Genomic DNA, 20,028 nt, shown 5'->3' on the forward strand with positions numbered 1-20,028 from the left:
TTCAGCTGTAGTTCCATGTACATGCTGCGAGAACAAAAGCCGTTCCGGCTTTTCTCCTTCAGTTTTGAAGGCTGAACACTTCGCTTCCTCCAAATGTTACGCTGATGCTTGGCACGAGTTCGGCATGAGCGAGGCCTCAGTACAGCCATGTTTTATTTGCATTTTTATTCCCTTACATGTTCTATTTGTGTGTGATGCCTCGCCAAAAGCATAAGCCTATTTAGTAGTGAATCGTATCCTGTCTAGCTCACCCTTCCTCTCAGTGGTCCGGGGACATGAATTCAAGAGACAAAATGGTTACCAGGGCTTTTCTGCTGAGGATTAAAGCGTGTGTGACCTTGTTTAGGATCCACCACAAGGCAACTCTGGGCTCTCTGCAGATCTGGTGTTCACTGAAGGAGCTGATCACAGTTGCTTGTGCAGACCATGAAACTGACAGGTGGTCTCTAGTTTGGAAAAATTATCGATTTCCAATAAACAGCTGACAAAAAGGCAGATTTTAGTAAGAAGCTCCCTAATAGAAACAAGAAAAGAAAAAGTTATTTTTGCTATTTGAGTCCTGTTATATTCTAAAAAGAAATAATCAGAGAGCTAGTCAAATAATGGACAACTATGATCATCATATTCATACAAGCTCAAAAGGGTCACAGGGAAGCAAGATATGACACTGGAGAAGCCACTTGGGACATATATCAGGGTATGATGAATTCCACCCCCCTTCAAATGAAGTAAAATTGGTATTTCATCATATAATTTAATGCTGCCAGGCAACGGTATGACTTGAAAATGTAATAAAATTCCAGAAGAGAAATTCCTATAGCAGATCTTTTCTCTTTTACAATTTCTTAGAAAAGATGTGCAGTGAAGGAGGAGCAGGACTTGGTTCAGTGAAGTGTACATAATGCTTCAGTATCTTTCCACAGTAGACGCTCCAAATAAGACAGCAGAAATAATGACTAAGTCAGAGAACAATGATGGGACTTAGAATCTGGAAAAAAATAAACCAAACAGATCAGGTTGGTATGGAGATAAATAGGCTACCATGGCTCTCTGAAATTCTTGTAAGAAAAAAGAGCACACTGTGAAAATCGCGAGAATACTGAAGCAGAAAAAAAAATCAGTAGCTAATGAAAACTCATCTTTGAAGAAGATTAAGGGTTTCACAAAGGATAGGCAATGGACATTATGCATTCATCACACGGAGCAAGCTGCAATGTTAGCTGTGAGCTGATGCTGTGCCTCCAGGACCTTCTGGCTACTGCGGTGGTGTTATGTGGAAGATGAGCACAGCACACTTCACAGGCTCAGTTAGTGCACTAACAAAAGTGAACATGAAGAATAACTCTTGTGGGTCCACTGGCTGAACTAAAGGCACTCCAAAATTCCTCCATGTCCACTAATCCTGTGTACTTACCTTTCAAACAAATAGCTATACCCATTTTATTAACTGTTCCCACTTTTTTTATCACTAGACACTTGCAGGCTTAAAACTTCAGCCTGCAAAAATTCCTTCTTAGCCTTTTCATCTTTGATTTTGAAAATAGGATTGCCTTTAAAATCAATTACAAAGGATAGATTTAGCAACATCCATAAATAAAGCCAATCTGAGCCCAGCATGCAGTAGTGTAATGTTTGCATGTTAGTAAGAAGGGAAAAAAGTAAGAGACTAAAATGTTCTTAACTTGTAAAATGATGTGTACTGCTAAGTACACTATTTAAAAATCCAATTTCTTTATGTATCTTTAAGTGTCTAGCTTTCGATCTTAAGACATTTTACAAATGAAAGGGTTGTATTTTTCAGCTGAAACCGTATCCTTGGTATTATAATACACCTATTATTAAATATTTTTAAATAAATACATGTGTAAGTATATATTATGTCTATATTATTAAACATATACTTAATATATTTAAATTTCTGCTCCTTGGTTGATTGTTTTTAAAAGATTTTTAGGTACTACTTTTTCTTTGAGGACTATTTTTTTTTTTTTTTTTTTTTTTTTTTTTTTTTTTTTTTTTTTTTTTTTGGTGAGCCTTTTTCCTTCTCTGGGGCTGTGTTCATCTGCTATGATTAGTTAGGAGTTTCCATACAAGCTACATAACCCCAGCTAACATCTATGCACGCAAAAGGGGAAGGTCCGCACCTGACATAGGGTCTTCGTTATCTGTGACTTTTAGTATTATAATGGACATAGTTCAGCTATAGGACACATGGATATCAAGTATTTTGCCGAGTGAATAACTTATCCATAGACGTGCATCGACACCTTGACTTAGTACATCCTTAAAGTCTGTTAGTTCCCAGATGTCCCAGACTACCTGTTTTACTGACATAAAACATTTTGATTTACTACATCTTGATTTGCTACACCCACAGCTTACGACTAACAAGCGTTAAGCTTTAGCTCCCGGCTGTCCCTGACTGTCGGCTGCTGCCTGTTCCCCATGTCGGATCTCCTTCCCTCTCGTTGAGTTTGAAGGCTCGCAGAGAGCACGGAGACCAGCCCACACGACCCAGACTCCACACGATCTCAGCACCTTCTCCGCGGAGGCAGCGCCCGGCTGGAAGTGACGTGCCCGCGATGTCAGAGCGGCCGGAAGCGCCGCTGGGAGCAGTAAACAACGGCGTCGGGAGCCGCGGCCGCCGCTTCCATCTTGGAGGAGCCCGAGCCCGCCGGCGACCATGGGCAGCGTCCTGGGCCTCTGCTCCATGGCGAGCTGGGTAAGGTGGACGCGGGCGGCGCGGGGGTCCCTCCCTGCCCCTCCCTGCCCGCCGCAGGCTCGGTGCCGGCGGCCGCTGCTTCCCCTCCTCCTTCCCTCCCCACCCGGGCCTCGCCCGTCGCCTCCCCGCGCCTGTGTCACTCAGGGCGGCGGTGGCGCTGCCTTCTCTCCTCCTCCTCCTGCGGCACGGGGAGGCTGCGGGCCCCTTCCCGGCCCCAGCCGGGCTCTGTCCGCCCCAGCCGGCCGCGGCCCCCGCGCCGCCGGGCAGGGCTCTCTCCCCGCCCCGCCTGGCGCCCCTCTCTCGGGCTGCTCCCGGGGTCCCCAGCGTTCTGTCAGAGCCGTTCCTGTGCCGGCGCTGTGGGGAGCTTTGTCCTTGGCGCAGGCCCGTCGGGCTGCTGGGCGCTGCTTAATCCGCCTTCTTGTGCGGGAGGTGTTAGGGTGTCCGCTGAAATCACCTCTCCCCGAATCTGTAAAGAGTCTGATCAAATGCTTTGAACTCCAGGCGTTTCTTTCGGGAAAATCAAAACCCGCACGTTTCCCCGATTCTGATATTTGTATTTAATTCCTCTTTCTTACGGCTTTGTCTTGAGCAGCTCCACCCTTTGTAGCATCTTTGTCTCGCCGAGCCCTCCTTTCCTCGCGGCACTGTAATCCGTGGTGATGTGTCACCACCGTCAGGTGATTTTTGTTCATGGGAAACAGCAGATTGAGATAGCATTTAAACTCTTGGCACTGTGCAGGAAAGCAAAGAAGTTGGTGAAGTCTTCAACTGAGGCATTGCTTTTTTTTATCCATAAGTGATATGTCTGTATTGACACAATCAAGTGGTTTGTGAGTTTTTAGATGTTTGCTGTAAGAATGTCAGTGGGACTGTGAAAATTTGAATTTTTCATACTAGAAACATTGTACCATACATGAATTAAATTAAATTACCTATTATTAAAGCATTCATACACACACATCTAGTGATATAACAAAACCTCATATTTATCCAAACTCCTGTTTTTGTGATATCTGAATGTGTAGGTTTTGGCTCCTCTAATACAGAGTGACCTTTAATTAAGAGAGATGACCCATAATCCCTTAATCTCATGTGAAAATTATATGAAATTACCATAGAAAATGATTGGAGAATCTGCTTAAGTTAACTTCCAGGCTGATATGCCTATAAATAATCACTAGAACACTGATATCCTTTTAACAAATTACTGTCAGGATTCATTTCACTCTTAGTAACATTTTAAATACTGCTTAATGGTTTAGCCAGTTAGGCTTTAATTACTAACTGAATATAGTTAACATTATTATTTTTGATTATTTTCAAATCCATAATGACATTGTGACTATAGGCTTTAATTTAAATACTTGAGTTAATATACACTGCGTATTCAAGTTCATAAACAGCCTTTCTGACATCTAGTTGGTGTTTGTAGTGTATGAAGAGCTCCTGCCTACTTGCTCTTGATTGTTTGTTTCTCTACAGAGAAATTCAGCTAATAGCCTGTTAGATAAAATGATTTGCATGAGATCACAATCTTAAATAAATCAGACTTACTGTGAGTAGTTAACCCCTGTCCCTTCCTTTAAAGTGCCCAAACAAATCAGGGTGGGTAGTTTTTGTTGGTATTGTTTTTCTCTTTCCCCTGGTGACTTTAAAGCGTTCATTTTCTTTCCACATTTAAAACCACAGCTGATCAGCACTTAAAGCCTATACAGCAGTTCTGAGAAGTAGGAATCCGTCCACACTGGTCTCTAAGGGTATGGCAGTACAGGCTCTGTCTGTGGCTCTGAGAAGGAGGCACAGAGTGAGGGAGCAGCTGAGCCAGGTGCAGTGGGGCCGGTATGGGCCGTGCCCTGGCCGTGTCAGCTGCTTTTCCTGCGAGGTCGCTGCTATGGGTGTTGCTGCTCCGCAGGGCCGTGCGTTGTGCTGGGCCGAGCCCTCTGATTAAGGCCCCTGCTTGTGTCTTCTGTGCTTGGTGGGTGTCACTGCTTTGCCCTCCCGTGTGCTGATCAGTGCTCCAGGTTAGCATTTTTAGCAGCAAGGGGGGAGCCTGTTGGAGATGGGGGTGAGGCCAAAGCTGTACGTAAGAGCAGAGCCATCTCATCAAAAGTATTCTGCTCCTGACAGCCTAGATTGATAAGGCAGCACCGTTTTCCCTCTGCTATGTCTTGCCTCTGTTGTTCTCTGAAATGGCTGAGCTGCTGTTTTGCTCCTTTAATATTCTCTGTCAAGGCAAAGGTCTTGATTAATTCAGTGTCTTTAAGCTTAAGAGTAGGGATGAGGTAGCTAAACCCTGACTAGGCCCATCAGGGGCTTAGTGTTTTTGCAAATAGTTAATTCAGTATCCAATCATGTAGTCATTACTCCAGTAGGAAGATTATGTTTGATATTAAAAACTTGTTCTGTGTGCATCAGGGGCAGTAACGTTTGACCTTCCATGATTTTGTGGGGTTTTCTGTCTCCTGCTCTCTCCTTCAGTATACATCTTGTTAGGTGTTCCTCATGCAATTTCCACTGCCCTGGGCAATGAAGTGACTAGTTTAGCAGGCGTGAATTAGCTTGTCTGCCCAGCTGGCTGCTCCCAGAATAGGTGTGTGGGTTGTCTTTTTTTATTTTGCCTTAGTAAACACCATTGAGCTGCTTATTTTTCTCAAAAATATAAAGGGATATGAGTTGTTAGGTAAGTAAAAAGGTTTCTGGAGGGCAATAGATTTTTTTTCAGTTGTGTCTGAGTTAACTTTTGTCTAAGCCTCCTTATGGAAGCAAGTGAAAAAATAATTGTAGAGTAGCTTTTTGTCTGCATCTGTGACTAAGCTGAGTCACACCTGGGGAGTTCAGCTTTGATCTCCATCTTGCTGTTTGTACTACTGAAATTCTTGTGGGAGGTGTGCTTTAAATTTAGGAAGAAAGTGGCACAAACTCACCTTGTCTCCTGCTGGTAAGCTGGGTTCCATGGGCTGAATGTTCTTTGGTTTCTGTTCTTTTTGAAGTCTGTAACAAGTAATTTTGCTGATAGTAGAATACTCTTTTGTTGGAATGGTATGTATTTTATTCCCTTTTGCCAAAGAAAGGGAGACTTGGACTGTAATGTGATTCCTTGTGTAAGTAGCTGGCTTGTATAAATAGTGTCATGTATCAGTAAGTGTCTCTTGTTCAGAGATGTATGTGCATGAGCTGTTTAGGGGCAAAACATTTTAAAAGCTGGTGTTGGAGCTCAGACACCCCAGTGAGATGTATGGCCTCTCTTAAAGCACATTGTTTCCCAGTGAGGTGGAGACAATCTTCATTTCAGCTACTGCTTGTCTCCCATGTCTGTAAGAAGCATTCCTGCTTCTGCTTCCCCTGAGACAAGGAGCAAGTGGCTTGAATTATTTAGGTATTTCACAAACAATGTAACACTGGGATTCTTTACAGAAGGGAATTTTTTAACAGGTGCTCCTGCCCCCACCTTTTCTGCAGTAGATGAGCCTAGTCATATAGTCTATTCTGCCAAATTCAACCTTTTATTCAACAATATGTTTAGAAATATTAATGCAGACTGAATTAGTTCTAGAAGGTAATTTTTTGAACAGAGAACAGATATTTTTCACTGGAAAGGTTATTTGTGTGTGTAATAAATAGTGTAAGACAGTAGTGCATTCAGAGACGATATTTGCCATATGTTTCCTGCTTATGAAGCACAGATGCTCCTTGTGTAGTTGCTTGCAGTAGTAGAGCAGCCCCAAAGGTCCACCTGCTTCATCTTCTATGAAAAAGAGGGCCTGAGTGGGATGATCTGGTACCCTGTCCAGTTGCATCATGGAAACCTCCAGTGATGGAGACTACCATAGCCGTGGGGAGGTTTTTGCAGGGACTGGTTGCTCTCAGTCTAAATAATTTCTTTATTATATTGAGGTGAAACCTTCTATAATCATCACTTTCATATTGTTTGTGCTATAAGGATACTGAGTGGAGGAGAAGATAAAAAGGGGCAATGTAATAACATATACATCCTGAAATACTTATAATGAGAATCTGCCTAGTTTCACTGGTTTAGCAGGACAAATGTAATAGTGAAGTTTGCTAATTCAGAGATGATTCTGTAGTGTAGTGGAGTGAATTTTCTTGGCTCTTTGGGAAGGAACACATGGCACAAAGAATACAGGGAAGTTACTTAAAAGATGGCGTTTGTGGGTCCGGTGTGTGAGTCTGATTGAAACTGTAAGAATGATAATTGGTCTTTTTGTGGGAGCTTCTCAGGAGGCTGCCGGGAGTGTTTTGGCTTTTCCCAGCAACCCATGGGGCTGCTGGCATTTTTGGTTGTCACGTGACTGAACTGCTGAGAACTCTTTCTGACACATGCCACACTGGGTCATACTGGGTGATTGGCATGTCCTGCTCATGTGGCCTTGTAACTGCTCCTGTCCTTATGTGACTGTCTCATGCAGTGATGAGCAGCAGTCAGTGGCTTTTGTTCCATGGTGGTGTCCCTGGATGTGTGCTGAGGGAAGAGCTGGGTTTTAACCCTGTTTTGTGTCAAAGGTACAAAGTATGGTTGTTGTAGCTCAGAGAAGGGCAGTGATCACACATTTCGATTGTGCCTCTCCTCCTTTGGCTAGTGTTTACTTGTGGGACCTTGCCATTTACTTCCCAAATTGTCACTCAGCAAGTGGCAGAGAATTGTTCCTTCTTCCCAACCCTTTCCTGGTGAAATAGCTCCCTTTTTTTCTTCCCACAATTTTCTCTGTGAGAATTAAATACAGGTAAATTTTGTCCTGTTTGGTTTTTTTTTTTTTTTTTTTTCCTTGTAGTATTACAACTGTACAGCGTTTCCATCCACTTTTGGTGTTGGTATTTGACATCAATAACACATGTACTGCATGTTTGCTCTGTTCTTAGTGTTTGTAACTTTTACATTGCATAAGTTAATTTGCAGACTAACAGCATTATGTGATATGTGAGTAGCTGCTAATGTTAAATAGTTTGCAGCCTAAGATTTAGGCTCTATCACACGTTTTTTGTGTTTTGGAAATATTTATGGCCCCAGTAAGGATTGTATCCCAACTGTGCCAGGTGCTGAGGATGTACCTACATGACAGTTGTGCTTGTATCTTTTTCCTGTGATGTGTTTGTTTAATTTCTGCAGCTGCGGAAGGGAGGATGTAGTTGCTAACAAAAGCAATCCTTGCATGTCATTTAGCTGAAATGAAATAAAATTCAAGAGAACAGATGAGCCTGAACCCAGTCTTTATTTCTTCTGAATGGCGAAATGATTACTTCAGGCACAGCACTAATTCTGCTGTGCAGCGGCGCATTGGGGAGCGCTGATGTTTGGTGTCTCTGTAATGTGTTGCAGTGACTTAGTCCCCACCAGTGGTGGGATGCACAGGATGAGTCATTTTCCATCATAAAATCTGATGATCTGCACAGCCTGATTAAGTATTGAAATCTAGTAATCCAGAGCTTTTTAAATAATTCATGTTCTGTCTTTCTGTCAGATACCATGCTTGTGTGGAAGTGCCCCATGCCTGCTCTGCCGATGCTGCCCCAGCGGAAACAACTCCACCATCACTCGGCTGATTTACGCCTTCTTCTTACTGCTCGGCGTCAGCGTGGCCTGTGTGATGCTAATACCAGGCATGGAGGAGCAGCTGAAGAAGGTCAGGTTATTTGTTGCTAACATTTTTGGTGGAACAAATGTCACAGATAATAATAACTGACACATTGAAAAGCATAAATTTTATTTGGAACTATGTCATTTTGCTACCTGCTGTGCTTCACAGTCACCATTAATTTGATTGTAAGTCAAATGAAGAAGTTTGGGGAGGATCCCTCTATAGATGAGAAGCATTATTTTGAGGTAAAGCCTCTTTTTTGAATGCTCAGAGCAGAAAAAAAAAATTTGCATCACATTGACTTAATGTGTGTGTAGTTTCAAGTTAAGTATTATTGAGATGCTTGTATTTATGGCACTCAATTGATTTTTATTGTGGTTGCAATTAAAAAAAATAACCACACTCTAAGATATCTTCTAGTTTGGTCATGCTGTACTAGTTAAAATTCTGTTTTAAAGTCTACAGTGTGTAACAACAATATTTTCCATATTTTTCGTATTTTTCATATTAATCATAGTAGCATGTTTTCCACCCAGGGAATGAGGATGTGTCTGTAGGATCTTAACAGTTTATTAGCTATATGAAGATGCAGTATAAAATTGGAGAGTGGTAATGGGAGTTACAGTAGAGCTTACAGGCTCACTGAACTTGGGTTGCATGTATTTCTGTTCTGTTTTGCAGTCTTCAGGGTTTTTTTCACTAGATAGTAGCTTTGGTGAGGCATGGTTTTCATGTTTTTTTTTCCCCCAAATGATTCATCTGTAAATGTGTATTGTAGGTTGGTATAGTTACCACATTAGAGTTTCAGTGAGAGCCATGTTAGTCACCTAGGAAAGAAAATTGCACCCTTCTGGAGTATGATTTGACTTCTAAAAGATGTTGCTCATGTCCTGGTAGTGACTGGAAAGAATGTTCTCAGCTGTTTCATATGGAAGTTACAGATACACCTAATTGATGGTGATGGTACCTTTTTGGAAAAGGCTGTGTCTGTTTTAAACAGATGTGAGCAGGCTACCACCTCCCAGCTATGTCATAAGCCTGATGGTAACTGTCAAGTCAAATTTACCAGTTCCCAGATCTTTGATTATCTCTTGATTCAGATCAACAAGGGAAAACTGCATTTCTTTGGGAAGTTCTGAAATTGCTAATAACGTAAAAAACCTGTTAATAAGATCCTTGTCCCATTCCTGGAAACATTCAAGGTCAGGTGGAACGGGGCCTTAAGCAACTTGATGTAGTTGAAGATGTCCTTGCCCATGGCAGAGGGGTTAGTCTAGGTGAGCTTTAGGGGTCTCCTCCAACCCAAACTGTTCTGTGGAAAGATCTATTTTATTTTATTCTGCCTATGGAGAGTTATTTTTTTCCTTGCATGTGTTTGATATTCTAGCTGGAGTGTAGCTAATGATGCAGTCTTTCAATATCATATTTTCTAACAGTGTTAGTAGTTACATAATGTTACAATATTAATGAATTGTGTATTGGAAATTTATTAATATGCATTTACTGTTGGGAGGTCTTTTAAAGATGGCTGACTGACGTGTCTTGTATTTATCCCAGATTCCTGGCTTCTGTGATGGAGGGTTGGGAACAAGTATTCCTGGTGTGCAGGGCCATGTGAACTGTGATGTCCTGGTTGGCTACAAGGCCGTGTACCGCGTGTGCTTTGGCATGGCCATGTTCTTCCTTCTCTTCTCCCTGCTGATGATCAAAGTGAAGAGCAGCAACGACCCCAGAGCAGCAGTGCACAATGGGTAAGATGCAGGAATGAGTGCTGAGTTAGTGATGAATTTTTGTTTCATTCCACAGAGATTTTTTTCAGGAAATTAAAAGATTGAAGAGCCTCATCTGTTCTCTGAGAATTATATTCCTCTTAGCTTGGAAATTTGTAAGAATTTTTGTTCTTTTCTGGACAGTTTTCTTTTAAAGGTTATAGCAGTTACACATATATATCTGTATAGATGTATAAAATGGATCTTTTCTCCTTCTGCTATCTTTTCAGTTGCCCCTCCACAAAAAGAAATGATTTATATATCTAGTTTCTGAGCTTTCCAGTAGATTTTCTTTTGTATTTTATTTTAGTTAGGATTATCAGATGGAAGAATATAGTGGAATTTCAGCTTGTGTGTTGACACAAGTAGTAGTTTTCATCCAGGCTCTGCCTATGTGTAATGTAGCAGACAAGCTCCTTGAACCAAGGAGATGTTAATATCTGTAAGAGGGGATGATGCTAAAAAGCCTAAAACCTTTTATGGTGCCTAATCGTGGTGGTTACCGTGATTGCTTAGACTACTGCTTGTTCAAGGTGACTGTATTTAACAGAAGCTATGAACATCTGAGTCATAAAATTTTATTTTATATTCAGTATAGTACGATTAAACATGTCTAGCATAAAATGAGAAAAAGCTTCAAATTATTTCTGTAGGGGAAAATAATTAGGACTGAGCAGAATATTGCTTTGTTTACTTTTGGGTTTTTTTGGTCTAAAGAAAAAGAGTACAGTGTTAAGATGTGTTAGCAGCAGTAACTCAGTTCAACCTTTCCCTTCACCCTGCTTTGTTCAGACCATGCTAGTTGCAAGAAAGAAGAAAGAGGTTCAGCTACATTCTGTATCAGCTCTGTTTTTTTTGGTTTTTTTTTTCTCCAGAAGAAGGCACATGGTGATTTTACATGATGTGGGATGTTTTTTCCCTAAAATTGTTCTTAAGTATTTGGCATCTTCATGATAACCTTATTTGGAGTTGTACTCTCCAAATTTAGGTACTGTTTATGCAACCCATGGCAGTTTGCTCTTCTTAGCCAATCTAACATAAGCACTAGGATAAAAGGAAAAAAATTATGTTATTTAACTGTTGCTGGTAAAACATTACTTTCAGCGCTTCTGTAATAACTAATTGCTTTATGGCTTTTGATTTTTGAAATTGTGTGTATGTTCAGTAATATTTTGAGATGTAATCCTTTTGTTAGTGATTTGAAATGCTCAGAATACTAGGTTTTTACTTAAATGTGTACTAACTTTTTCATGCTTGAATGCAGGTTAAGCTCAGTAATATGATCTAGTGCCAATGTTCACCTTCTCTGCTTTTTTAGTGTCAGAGTGGTTTCTTGTCTCAGGTTTATGATGACAATAGAAAAAAAACAGTTAAAATGTATCTATGAGATAGTTGCTGGCCTGTAGAGAATGCACAGCAGCTTTAGGTGTTATTTCAGATGACTGTTGTTTTCAGTTGTCGTATGTGGTAGAGCATTAAGATTTCTTTAAAAAAGTCTAGAATTAGAGATTAAATATATACAAACTTGAACGCATTCTTAGTTCTATAATTGAGAACGACATTGATTTTAAAAAGTGGGTTCTAAAACTAGTTTTAGTTGGGTTTGTATTGTATTGTAAATGTTACAGCTTAATTCAGCTTTCAGACTGGATTTAGTAAATTCTCTGTATCCCAGGGAATTAGTCCATTTTCTTTTGTATTCTACACTTCCGTCATCTCACATAGTTCCTCTCCACACAACTGGCACTTGTTCTTCTGGTCTCCATCACTTGATTGTAACTGCCAGCAAGAGAGATTAAACTTGTTCACAGTATGGGAAGAAATGGGAAGGGATAGAAAACTTGAAAAATTGACAAGTGTTTGACATTGTGGGGGTGTGGTACATATCTTTGTGCTGTTATATTCAGTTTTGAAGTGCATGTAGATGGCATCATGCCTGTTTTTGGAGCTGCCTTTCACTGAAATCAGAAAAAAGTAGTCTTCAACTTCTCACAGTTATGTTGGCATAACAGTTCCCTATGCAGGGTATATTTATACAGTTAGTGTTTGTGGTGAGTTTGGTCTGTCTTTGGTGAGGGATGCTCCCCTGTATGCTTTCTGGAAACATCTCATCTGTTTTGATGGTCTGTGAATGCATATCCTTTACTGGAAGAAAAATTCCAATGACACTGCACTGAAACAGGGACTTAGAACTTGATTGTGTCTTTTCTGTGCAGGATAAATAATTTGATTTTGTTTTTGCGATAAATCTTCATCAGCTGTAGGCCTGAAGAATCTGAAGTTGGGTGGGAAGAATGTCCCACCATATTTTGTATCATGTAGGAAGTGAAGCAAGACTGGTAGGAAGCTCCAGCGTAATATTTTATGTCATTGTAGGCGCCAGTCAGATCTTTGATATTAAAAGCAGGAAGGGGTTTTTTAACCTCTTTTTCTGATATGCAGATAATTCAGTAATCTCGCTGCTGTGGTTTAAAGCGTTCTTAGGAAGAAAAAAAAACCGCTCACAATTGGCCTAATTTGTAATTCATGAGTAAGAAGATACCTCCGGGAAACATGTCAAACGCTGTGTCAGTCTAGTACAGTTTAAGCATAATTTTTTGGAGAACAGAAATTTTGGGCAGATAAAATTTTTATCCTGCTTCAAATGAGACAAGTTCAGAATGAGCAAATTAAAAAAAACACCAACTCTTAAGATGTGTATTTTATGTGCGAGTTAGACCAGACTTCACAGTTGCCTTATTTTTTTATTTCCCTTTAGATTCTGGTTCTTTAAGTTTGCAACGGCACTTGCAATTAGTGTTGGAGCTTTCTTCATACCAGAGGGACCATTTACAACTGGTGAGGGAATATTGTCTTCCTCTGTGTCATGGTGCAATCATTTGTAGTTTTTAAAAAATAAGTGCATGCTGATGTCATACAGTTTTAATTGTAGCTGTGTAACTGAAGTGTTTTTCGGTGTTCAGGGACACTAAGATGGGGGGGTAAATCACCTATGGTTCTTAACTGGTTTTGTTTTACTTCTCTCCTAGTGTGGTTTTATGTAGGTATGGCTGGTGCATTCTGCTTTATTCTTATTCAGCTGGTCTTGCTTATTGACTTTGCCCATTCCTGGAATGAATCTTGGGTTGAAAAAATGGAGGAAGGAAACTCAAGATGCTGGTATGCAGGTAAGGAGGGACTGTACTATAATCAAGTTTTAAATTTCATTTAATGTGCACTGTGTTAAATAAGTTAGTCACTGAACAGTTCATTTTACCAGTGCAGAAAGGGCTGCATCATACATAAGTATCATTTTCTCAGATGTGTAGTTCATCTCCATTGATGTCCTTCTGTTTTCAAGTTAAATAAGGGGAAGCAGGGAGAGGTGCAGCAGCTTCTGAGTAATAAGATCTATTCCCTGGGAGCAGGGCATGAGTTTCACAGAATGGGAGAGGTTGGAAGGGGCCAGAGCAGCTCATCTGCTCCAGCCTCCCAGCTCAAGCAGGGTCATCCCAGAGCACATGGCACAGGATTGTGTTCAGATGGTTCTTAAGTATCTCCAGTGAGGGAGACTCTACAACCTCTCTGGGCAATCTATTCCAGGGTGCAGTCACACACAAAATAAAGAAGTTCTTCCTCGTGGAGCTTTGTGTGCATCATATTAGAGAAGTGGCAACTGCAGCTTGTTGTTATTGTTGTTGTTGTTTTTCAGCCACAGGTTTTGCCATCCCTTTAGTGCTGATTAAAAACAAAGTAACCTGTTAGTGTGTCATGTTGAGTAGAATCATCTCAAATAATTTTTTTTTCTGGTTGCCAGTCAGTCATTCTTTGAAGGTATATGCTGAGTGAAAGGCCAGGGTAGTGGAGGACAGTACAGGTCATCTCATTGGAGAAATGATATTTTAATAAAGTGTTTCAGGTGTGATAATTTAGGTGTTTCAAAAGACAGCATGGCCTGTCTTCATTCCGTGTCCACTGTTCTGTTTAGTGTTTTTATTAAGGTGTAATTTAGAAATGAGATTTTTTTTTTAGCCTCTGTTGGAGAGGGATTTTTTCAGTTTATTTTTTAAGCGGTTAACCAGAGTGTGTGCTGTACAGCTGTGTTCTGTTATCCTCCTTGCTCTCTGCAGTATTATTCCAATTCATAGTAGTCTTTGTTATTAACCAGTTTAACTATGGTTTTGTTTCTTCACAGCTCTTCTCTCAGCTACAGCTGTCAACTATCTGCTGTCTCTAGTAGCTATTGTCTTGTTTTATGTTTATTACACTCATCCAGAAGGTTGTTCTGAAAACAAGACATTCATCAGTGTTAATATGCTCCTGTGCATTGGTGCTTCTGTAATGTCAATTCTGCCAAGGATTCAGGTACAATTTTCATTCTGTTGCCTCCTGTGTTATCACAATAGAATCATGCCTGCAGCTTTTGGTTGCCTAACCCTTCCTGTTTTGTGACTCCTGTTGTAGGAATCTCAGCCAAGGTCTGGTTTGCTGCAGTCTTCGGTGATCACAATTTACACAATGTATTTGACTTGGTCAGCCATGACCAATGAGCCAGGTAAGTGTAGCAGCAGTCTAGAGCTTTTTGGGTAACCTGTTCAGCAATCAATTGCACTGGCATTGTTTTCCAGTTCTGGGGTGACTGGGGTACCCCATCTATAGAGTATGTTTGTCAAACTTCTTTTCTAGCAGTAGAATTTCTGAAGTTTATTGTACAGAAATTTTTGTTTTGTTGCATCTAATTATGTGAGATGGAATAGTAAAGCAGTTGATGCATATCTTACATAAGTTCAGGATCCTTTTATCTACTCCAAGAGACAGATATTTATGCCATATATACTGTCATTTCTCAATCTAGAGAGATTCAGTAAGCTAAAATTAGACTCAGATTTTACTTCAAGACCGTGACAGTCACAAAGTTCCTTTCTATTTCTGTGCATTCAGCATGGAAATGTGCTGTTAAATATTTGTCCTGTTCTTGTTTTATGTAAGTTCTAATGCAGTTTCCCTCACAGACAGGCGCTGTAACCCCAGTCTGCTGAGCATCATTGGTTACAACAGCACCACCATTCCAACCCAAGGTCAGGTAGTGCAGTGGTGGGATGCACAAGGAATTGTAGGACTGGTTTTGTTTTTGCTGTGTGTTCTTTATTCAAGGTAAGATTCCTTTTTAAAAAATACATTATTTTGTATCACTTCTTTCTGTTGGGTACTAAATGGTACTTCTTTGAGTAACTGTACCTTTCTTGGAAAATCCAGCATCCGGACATCCAATAACAGCCAAGTTAACAAGCTGATGCTGACCAGTGATGAATCAACACTGATAGAGGATGGAATGCCCAGGAGTGATGGCTCCCTTGATGATGGAGATGATGTTCACCGAGCTATCGATAATGAGAGGGATGGAGTTACTTACAGTTACTCCTTCTTCCACTTCATGCTTTTCCTGGCATCACTGTATATCATGATGACACTTACCAACTGGTACAGGTAATTACATTTGATTAGATGTTGTGCTGATAATGGAGATACACGATGCCATCTCTTGCTGGGCAAGGAGGCACAAGTTGCATGCTCTGGATTCTGGGTCTTGATTGGGCCCTCTCAGTTTTCCCTCTGTTTCAGTTACATTTAGGGAACTGTATTTGAAAACTGTAGCCAACTTTGTTCACAAGTGCCTGTCACATTTTCTAGGATGATTCTTGTCATTCACTGAACTGCTGAAACACATCCTGCTGAAGGGAACACGATAAAGTCTTAAGTTACTTAACAATTAAAAATCAGTAAACACTAGGCCTGTGTCTGGTACAGAGAGCTAGAAAAAGGACATGTTATATCAACAGGTCAAGGGAGTGGTGTTTCTTCCCATCTCCTCAGCACTAGTGACTCCTCCAGTTCTGGGGCTTCCCAGTACAAGAGAGACACGGACATACTGGAGAGAGTCCAGCAAAGGGCCACAAAGATGATGAAGGGACTGGGGAATCTGTGGTATAAGGAGAAGGTGAGAGAGCCGGTACTGTCCAGCTTGGAGAAGATAAGGTCCAAGGGATGTCTCACCAATGTATATAAACACCTGAAGCAGGTGTGTGAAGAGGATGGAGCCAGGACTTCTCACTGGTGCCCTGTGACATGGCCAGAGGCATAGGGCACCAACACAGGTGATTCCCCCTGAACATCAGGAAACACTTTTCCATTGCTAAGGTGACTGAGCACTGGCACAGGTTGCCAGGGGAAGTCGTGGAGTTTCCATTCTTGGAGGTACTCCAAAGCCATCTGGGGCAGCTGGATTTAGGTGTCCCCACTGGAACAGTGGAGCTGGACTAGAATGGTGGAAATAAATTGTGTTGTCTGCTCCTTGAAAATATCTTGACAATAAAATAGTTCTCCTGTGCGTGAAGTGTTGCTAACAGCTTGATCAGATGTTCTTCAGAATTAAGAAATACAAACTAAGGTCTCTAGTTACTTGGCAAAGAACAATTTCTGTCAAAAAAGCAACACTAAAAGGTACTTCCTTCAGGAATAACTCTTCATAAATAGTTCTGCTGTGGATTTGATTTGTGGCCCTACTTGGGTCAATGACAATCAAGATGATTAATTTCTCTAGGTAGTGTCCTTTGGCAAGGCAAAACACATTCTTTGTATCTCTTAAGTGCTACCCATTTATTGCCTTTCTGCAGATTTGTTAGAGATTCCTTGTAATTATTTCTGCTTCTTGGCAGCTTCTCATACTGAGTATTTTTTTGTGCTGCTTTGTTTTTCCACCTCCTGTGACACCAACTTGCCAGTGCTGGTCTTGTACAGACTGGTGTGAACTGCCTGGAAGAAGGGTCCTTTGAGGTGTGAATTGAAAATGATCTCCTGTGAAAACAGTGCTGAAGGGTGGCTTAGAACACAAGTATTGAAAAAAAAATTACAGATTATCCTTTTTCTTTCCTTTTCACAGTCCTGATTCTTCTTACGAGACAATGACCAGCAAGTGGCCCTCAGTGTGGGTGAAGATCTCTTCCAGCTGGATTGGCATCGTGCTGTACGTGTGGACTCTGGTGGCTCCGCTGGTTCTCACCAACCGCGACTTTGACTGAGCTCCGCTGCTCTGTGTTAGCGCCTGAAACAAGCAGTATTCTGGGTAATGGTGGGGTGTAAATACGTGTGTGTGTGTGTGTGTGCGCGTGTGCTGTTCAGGTAGAATTCCCTGCTTTATCCTGCATGATTACCTTGAATCACGTCTTGTCATTTCATGAAACGACTTTTTCTAGCTGAGCTCGATGGTAATTGCTGTAATGATGGTTTTCATAGGATTACTCCTAGTTTGAGTGCTTTGGGAGCACGAGATGTAAGATCAAGAGCTTTTGGAAGTATGATTTTTTCCCCTCAATTGCATTAAATGGTTTTAGGAAAAAAAGTACAAGTGTTAATTAGGGTAACTGAACAGTGTTAGGTCAGGCTTTGCAAGTAAAGGAGGGGCTGCCTTTGATGATCCCTGTTGCCTTGATTCCAAAGTAAGCCTTGAATAAGTGTTGTTAGACTCAAAAGTGAAGCATGTTGGGGTTCACTGCACATCTTGCAGCACTTTGGCACTAACAACCTGACCTTCCCCATGCCGTTTGGCACTAACAGCCTGACGTTCCCCATGCCGAGGGCAGCAGTACCTCCAGCACAGGTATAAGAGGGGGAAACTTGCACCTGGAGCTGCAAAGGAGCCAGTCCAGTGTGTTCCATTACACACTGGAGGACAGGCACCCCTGGGGAGAAATATCCTAGTATCAGATGCTCAGAAGCATGTTTTTAAGGCACCTGTTTACAATGTGCATCTACATATTATTATTATTGTTTTTTTAAGTAGTTTAAATGGCATAGCTGTGCTGTAATTTATTGCTGTTTTGTGTGCCACTTTCTTCTTGGCTAAGCTACAATCATGGAGTTTGCAAGGAGCCGAGTGGTGAAAGCTGTGTAAGCCCTTTGGAGGAAGTTGAGTATTGTGATTGGAAAAAAAAAAGTGGAGAAAAAGGAGCACTGAAATTACAACTACTAAAGGGGAGGTTTGCATTCACTGAGGCTTCAACTGAAGGGTTTAAATATTTGGGGCTCTGAATCTTCAGATCTTTTACTGTATTAGGTATTTTGCTTGTTGTTCATTGCCAGAGATGGACTTGAGCCTAGAAAGTTTAAATCCAGGCATAGTTCCTGTGCAGTTACAAAATCTTAAAATGCTTTTGTGCTTGCTGCTTTGTAACTGAAGTACGTAAGCTGCATAATTTCTCTGTTACTTGCTACAACTTGAACCTAGAGCAGCCTGACTGGGAGTGACCCTGGAGCCTGCAGTAGATGTCATGCTCATCTCTTTCCATGGTGTTTGTAACTGTGACTTCCTGTTGCTATTCTCTAAGCTTTTAATTCTGAACACTGACATTTACTGCAAAAGTCTGACATGCCAAGTCAAACTTGAGACAGTAATGGAAAGATTAGTAAAGGCTTGTAATAATTTGGAATATGTTGTTACCTTATTAATAAATAAATTTGGATGAAGATGTCCCATGACTCTTGCTGTCTCATGCTGCTTCTGGCGATGAAGTCCTCTGACAGTTCTGTGCCCTTGGCAGCCGTGTCCCAGCAAACACTACACATGCCTTGCACCTGTAATTGCATTCCTGCTTCATCAGCTGCTGCGACCTCACTGGATTGCACCTGTTTAAATTTGGGTAAATCGCCTGGACACTGAAATGAATGGACAAGGAGACCAGCTCCTTTTCAATGCCTTTATTAAGATCAGCTCTCGTGCGTGCCCAAAGGGTTGCGGACACCGCCGCCACTCTCGATAGATAACGCAGGGGAGGAGGGGTTCAGCTTTACCGCTGAGCAGAGCTGGGGCTTGTGTTCTCGCGAGAATCCCTAGGAAAACAGTGGCTCGTTGGAAAGCATAAGGCTAGTCCTGCAGAGAGGGTACTTTCAAGTTATGGTGACCAGACACGAAGCCCCGGCAGGTAGCCCGATGCTTTTCCCTGCTCACTGATGTAGTTTGGAGTCCAATCTGGACAACGGCTCGCTTGTTTTAGTTTTTAGGTATCAATTCCACTTCCTCTGGGGGCCAAGGCTCATGGGAGTCATCTTTATTTGCATGCCGGATGTTGTCATCGGTTGCCATGCGAGAGCAGCAGGGGAGCGGGAAGGATACAGTTTCAAAGAAAGGGGTCCCAGATAAGTACCAGAGAAAACATTTAGGAAAGGCATTTGCAATTACAATGACAATAGGTCTGAGATAAACGGTATTTAACAGAGAAAGCCTTACAACAGGTAAGGTAAAGGCACTTCACAGTAACAACACTTAACTGAATTCAGGAACTTGGTCTCTTATTTCTTACAAATACCACTTCTTCTACAGCGGTTCCTGAGTCCTGTAACAAAACAAGGAGCTGAATTCAGAAGATTCAGACTGCTCTAAGAATTCAGCTCCTTGTACAAGTACCCAGATTACTCCCTTGGAAAAAAATTTTGGATCCATTGCCAGAGTTGGGGAATGTAATTTTTGTGTTGCATGTATGAAGTTACTGAAACCCAGTTCCTCTCTTTGCTGAGCCTTTGTGCTCTGGAGGTTCTCAGACTTGATTGTCAGTTTGGTTTACAGTTTATATTATAATCAGGAGCTAAAGGTGAGACGATCTGGTTTAAAGTGAATCAGCTGCCCCTTCACCCGGTGGGGCAGGAACAGGCTGCCCTCGAGCACAGGTACACAAACTCACTGCAGCACCTGTGGCTTCCATGAGGGCATCAGTGGACACACACCTTGGAGGAGGGGTAGGGCTCCTCCACTGGAAGGAAAGCGATAGAGCTCTGCCACAGCTCTCTAAGAAATCAGAACACCCTGTTGTGTGCTACTACTGGAAAACAGTTTGCTGCATTAGAACTTGTTTTGGAGGCTTATCAATAAACCCTTCAGGCTGGAGATAATGGAACTATTTTCCAGGAGACG

The 20,028-nt window shown here is 41.5% G+C and overlaps 1 protein-coding gene and 1 long non-coding RNA gene across 2 annotated transcripts; one reads left to right on the forward strand and one right to left on the reverse strand.

Annotated features, from left to right (window-relative positions):
- Nucleotides 1–811: 811 nt before the first annotated feature.
- Nucleotides 812–3,740, reverse strand: LOC136287018 (uncharacterized). The gene is made up of 2 exons (XR_010720051.1): nt 3,655–3,740; nt 812–3,453 (listed from the first exon to the last, which is right to left on the reverse strand). It is a non-coding gene; the product is annotated as an uncharacterized lncRNA (long non-coding RNA).
- On the forward strand, nt 2,601–18,599 carry SERINC1 (serine incorporator 1). The gene is made up of 10 exons (XM_066179317.1): nt 2,601–2,722; nt 8,200–8,361; nt 9,874–10,067; nt 12,844–12,923; nt 13,115–13,252; nt 14,260–14,429; nt 14,529–14,619; nt 15,077–15,218; nt 15,321–15,551; nt 17,005–18,599. The coding sequence occupies exons 1-10, from the start codon at nt 2,684–2,686 to the stop codon at nt 17,141–17,143; spliced, it is 1,386 nt and encodes a 461-aa protein (XP_066035414.1). The 5' UTR covers nt 2,601–2,683; the 3' UTR covers nt 17,144–18,599.
- Nucleotides 18,600–20,028: the final 1,429 nt, after the last annotated feature.

This window comes from Chamaea fasciata, unplaced genomic scaffold (assembly GCF_029207755.1).
Source record: "Chamaea fasciata isolate MVZ Bird 193981 ecotype frontalis unplaced genomic scaffold, bChaFas1.0.hap1 SCAF_3, whole genome shotgun sequence".
Taxonomy (NCBI): Eukaryota; Metazoa; Chordata; class Aves; order Passeriformes; family Sylviidae; genus Chamaea; species Chamaea fasciata.

Coding starts and splice junctions, on each gene's coding strand:
- SERINC1 (XM_066179317.1), top strand. CDS start 2,684: ATGGGCAGCGTCCTGGGCCTCTGCTCCATGGCGAGCTGG. Junction 10,068..12,843: donor AGAGCAGCAGTGCACAATGG/GTAAGATGCAGG, acceptor ATTTCCCTTTAG/ATTCTGGTTCTTTAAGTTTG. Junction 14,430..14,528: donor CAATTCTGCCAAGGATTCAG/GTACAATTTTCA, acceptor CTCCTGTTGTAG/GAATCTCAGCCAAGGTCTGG.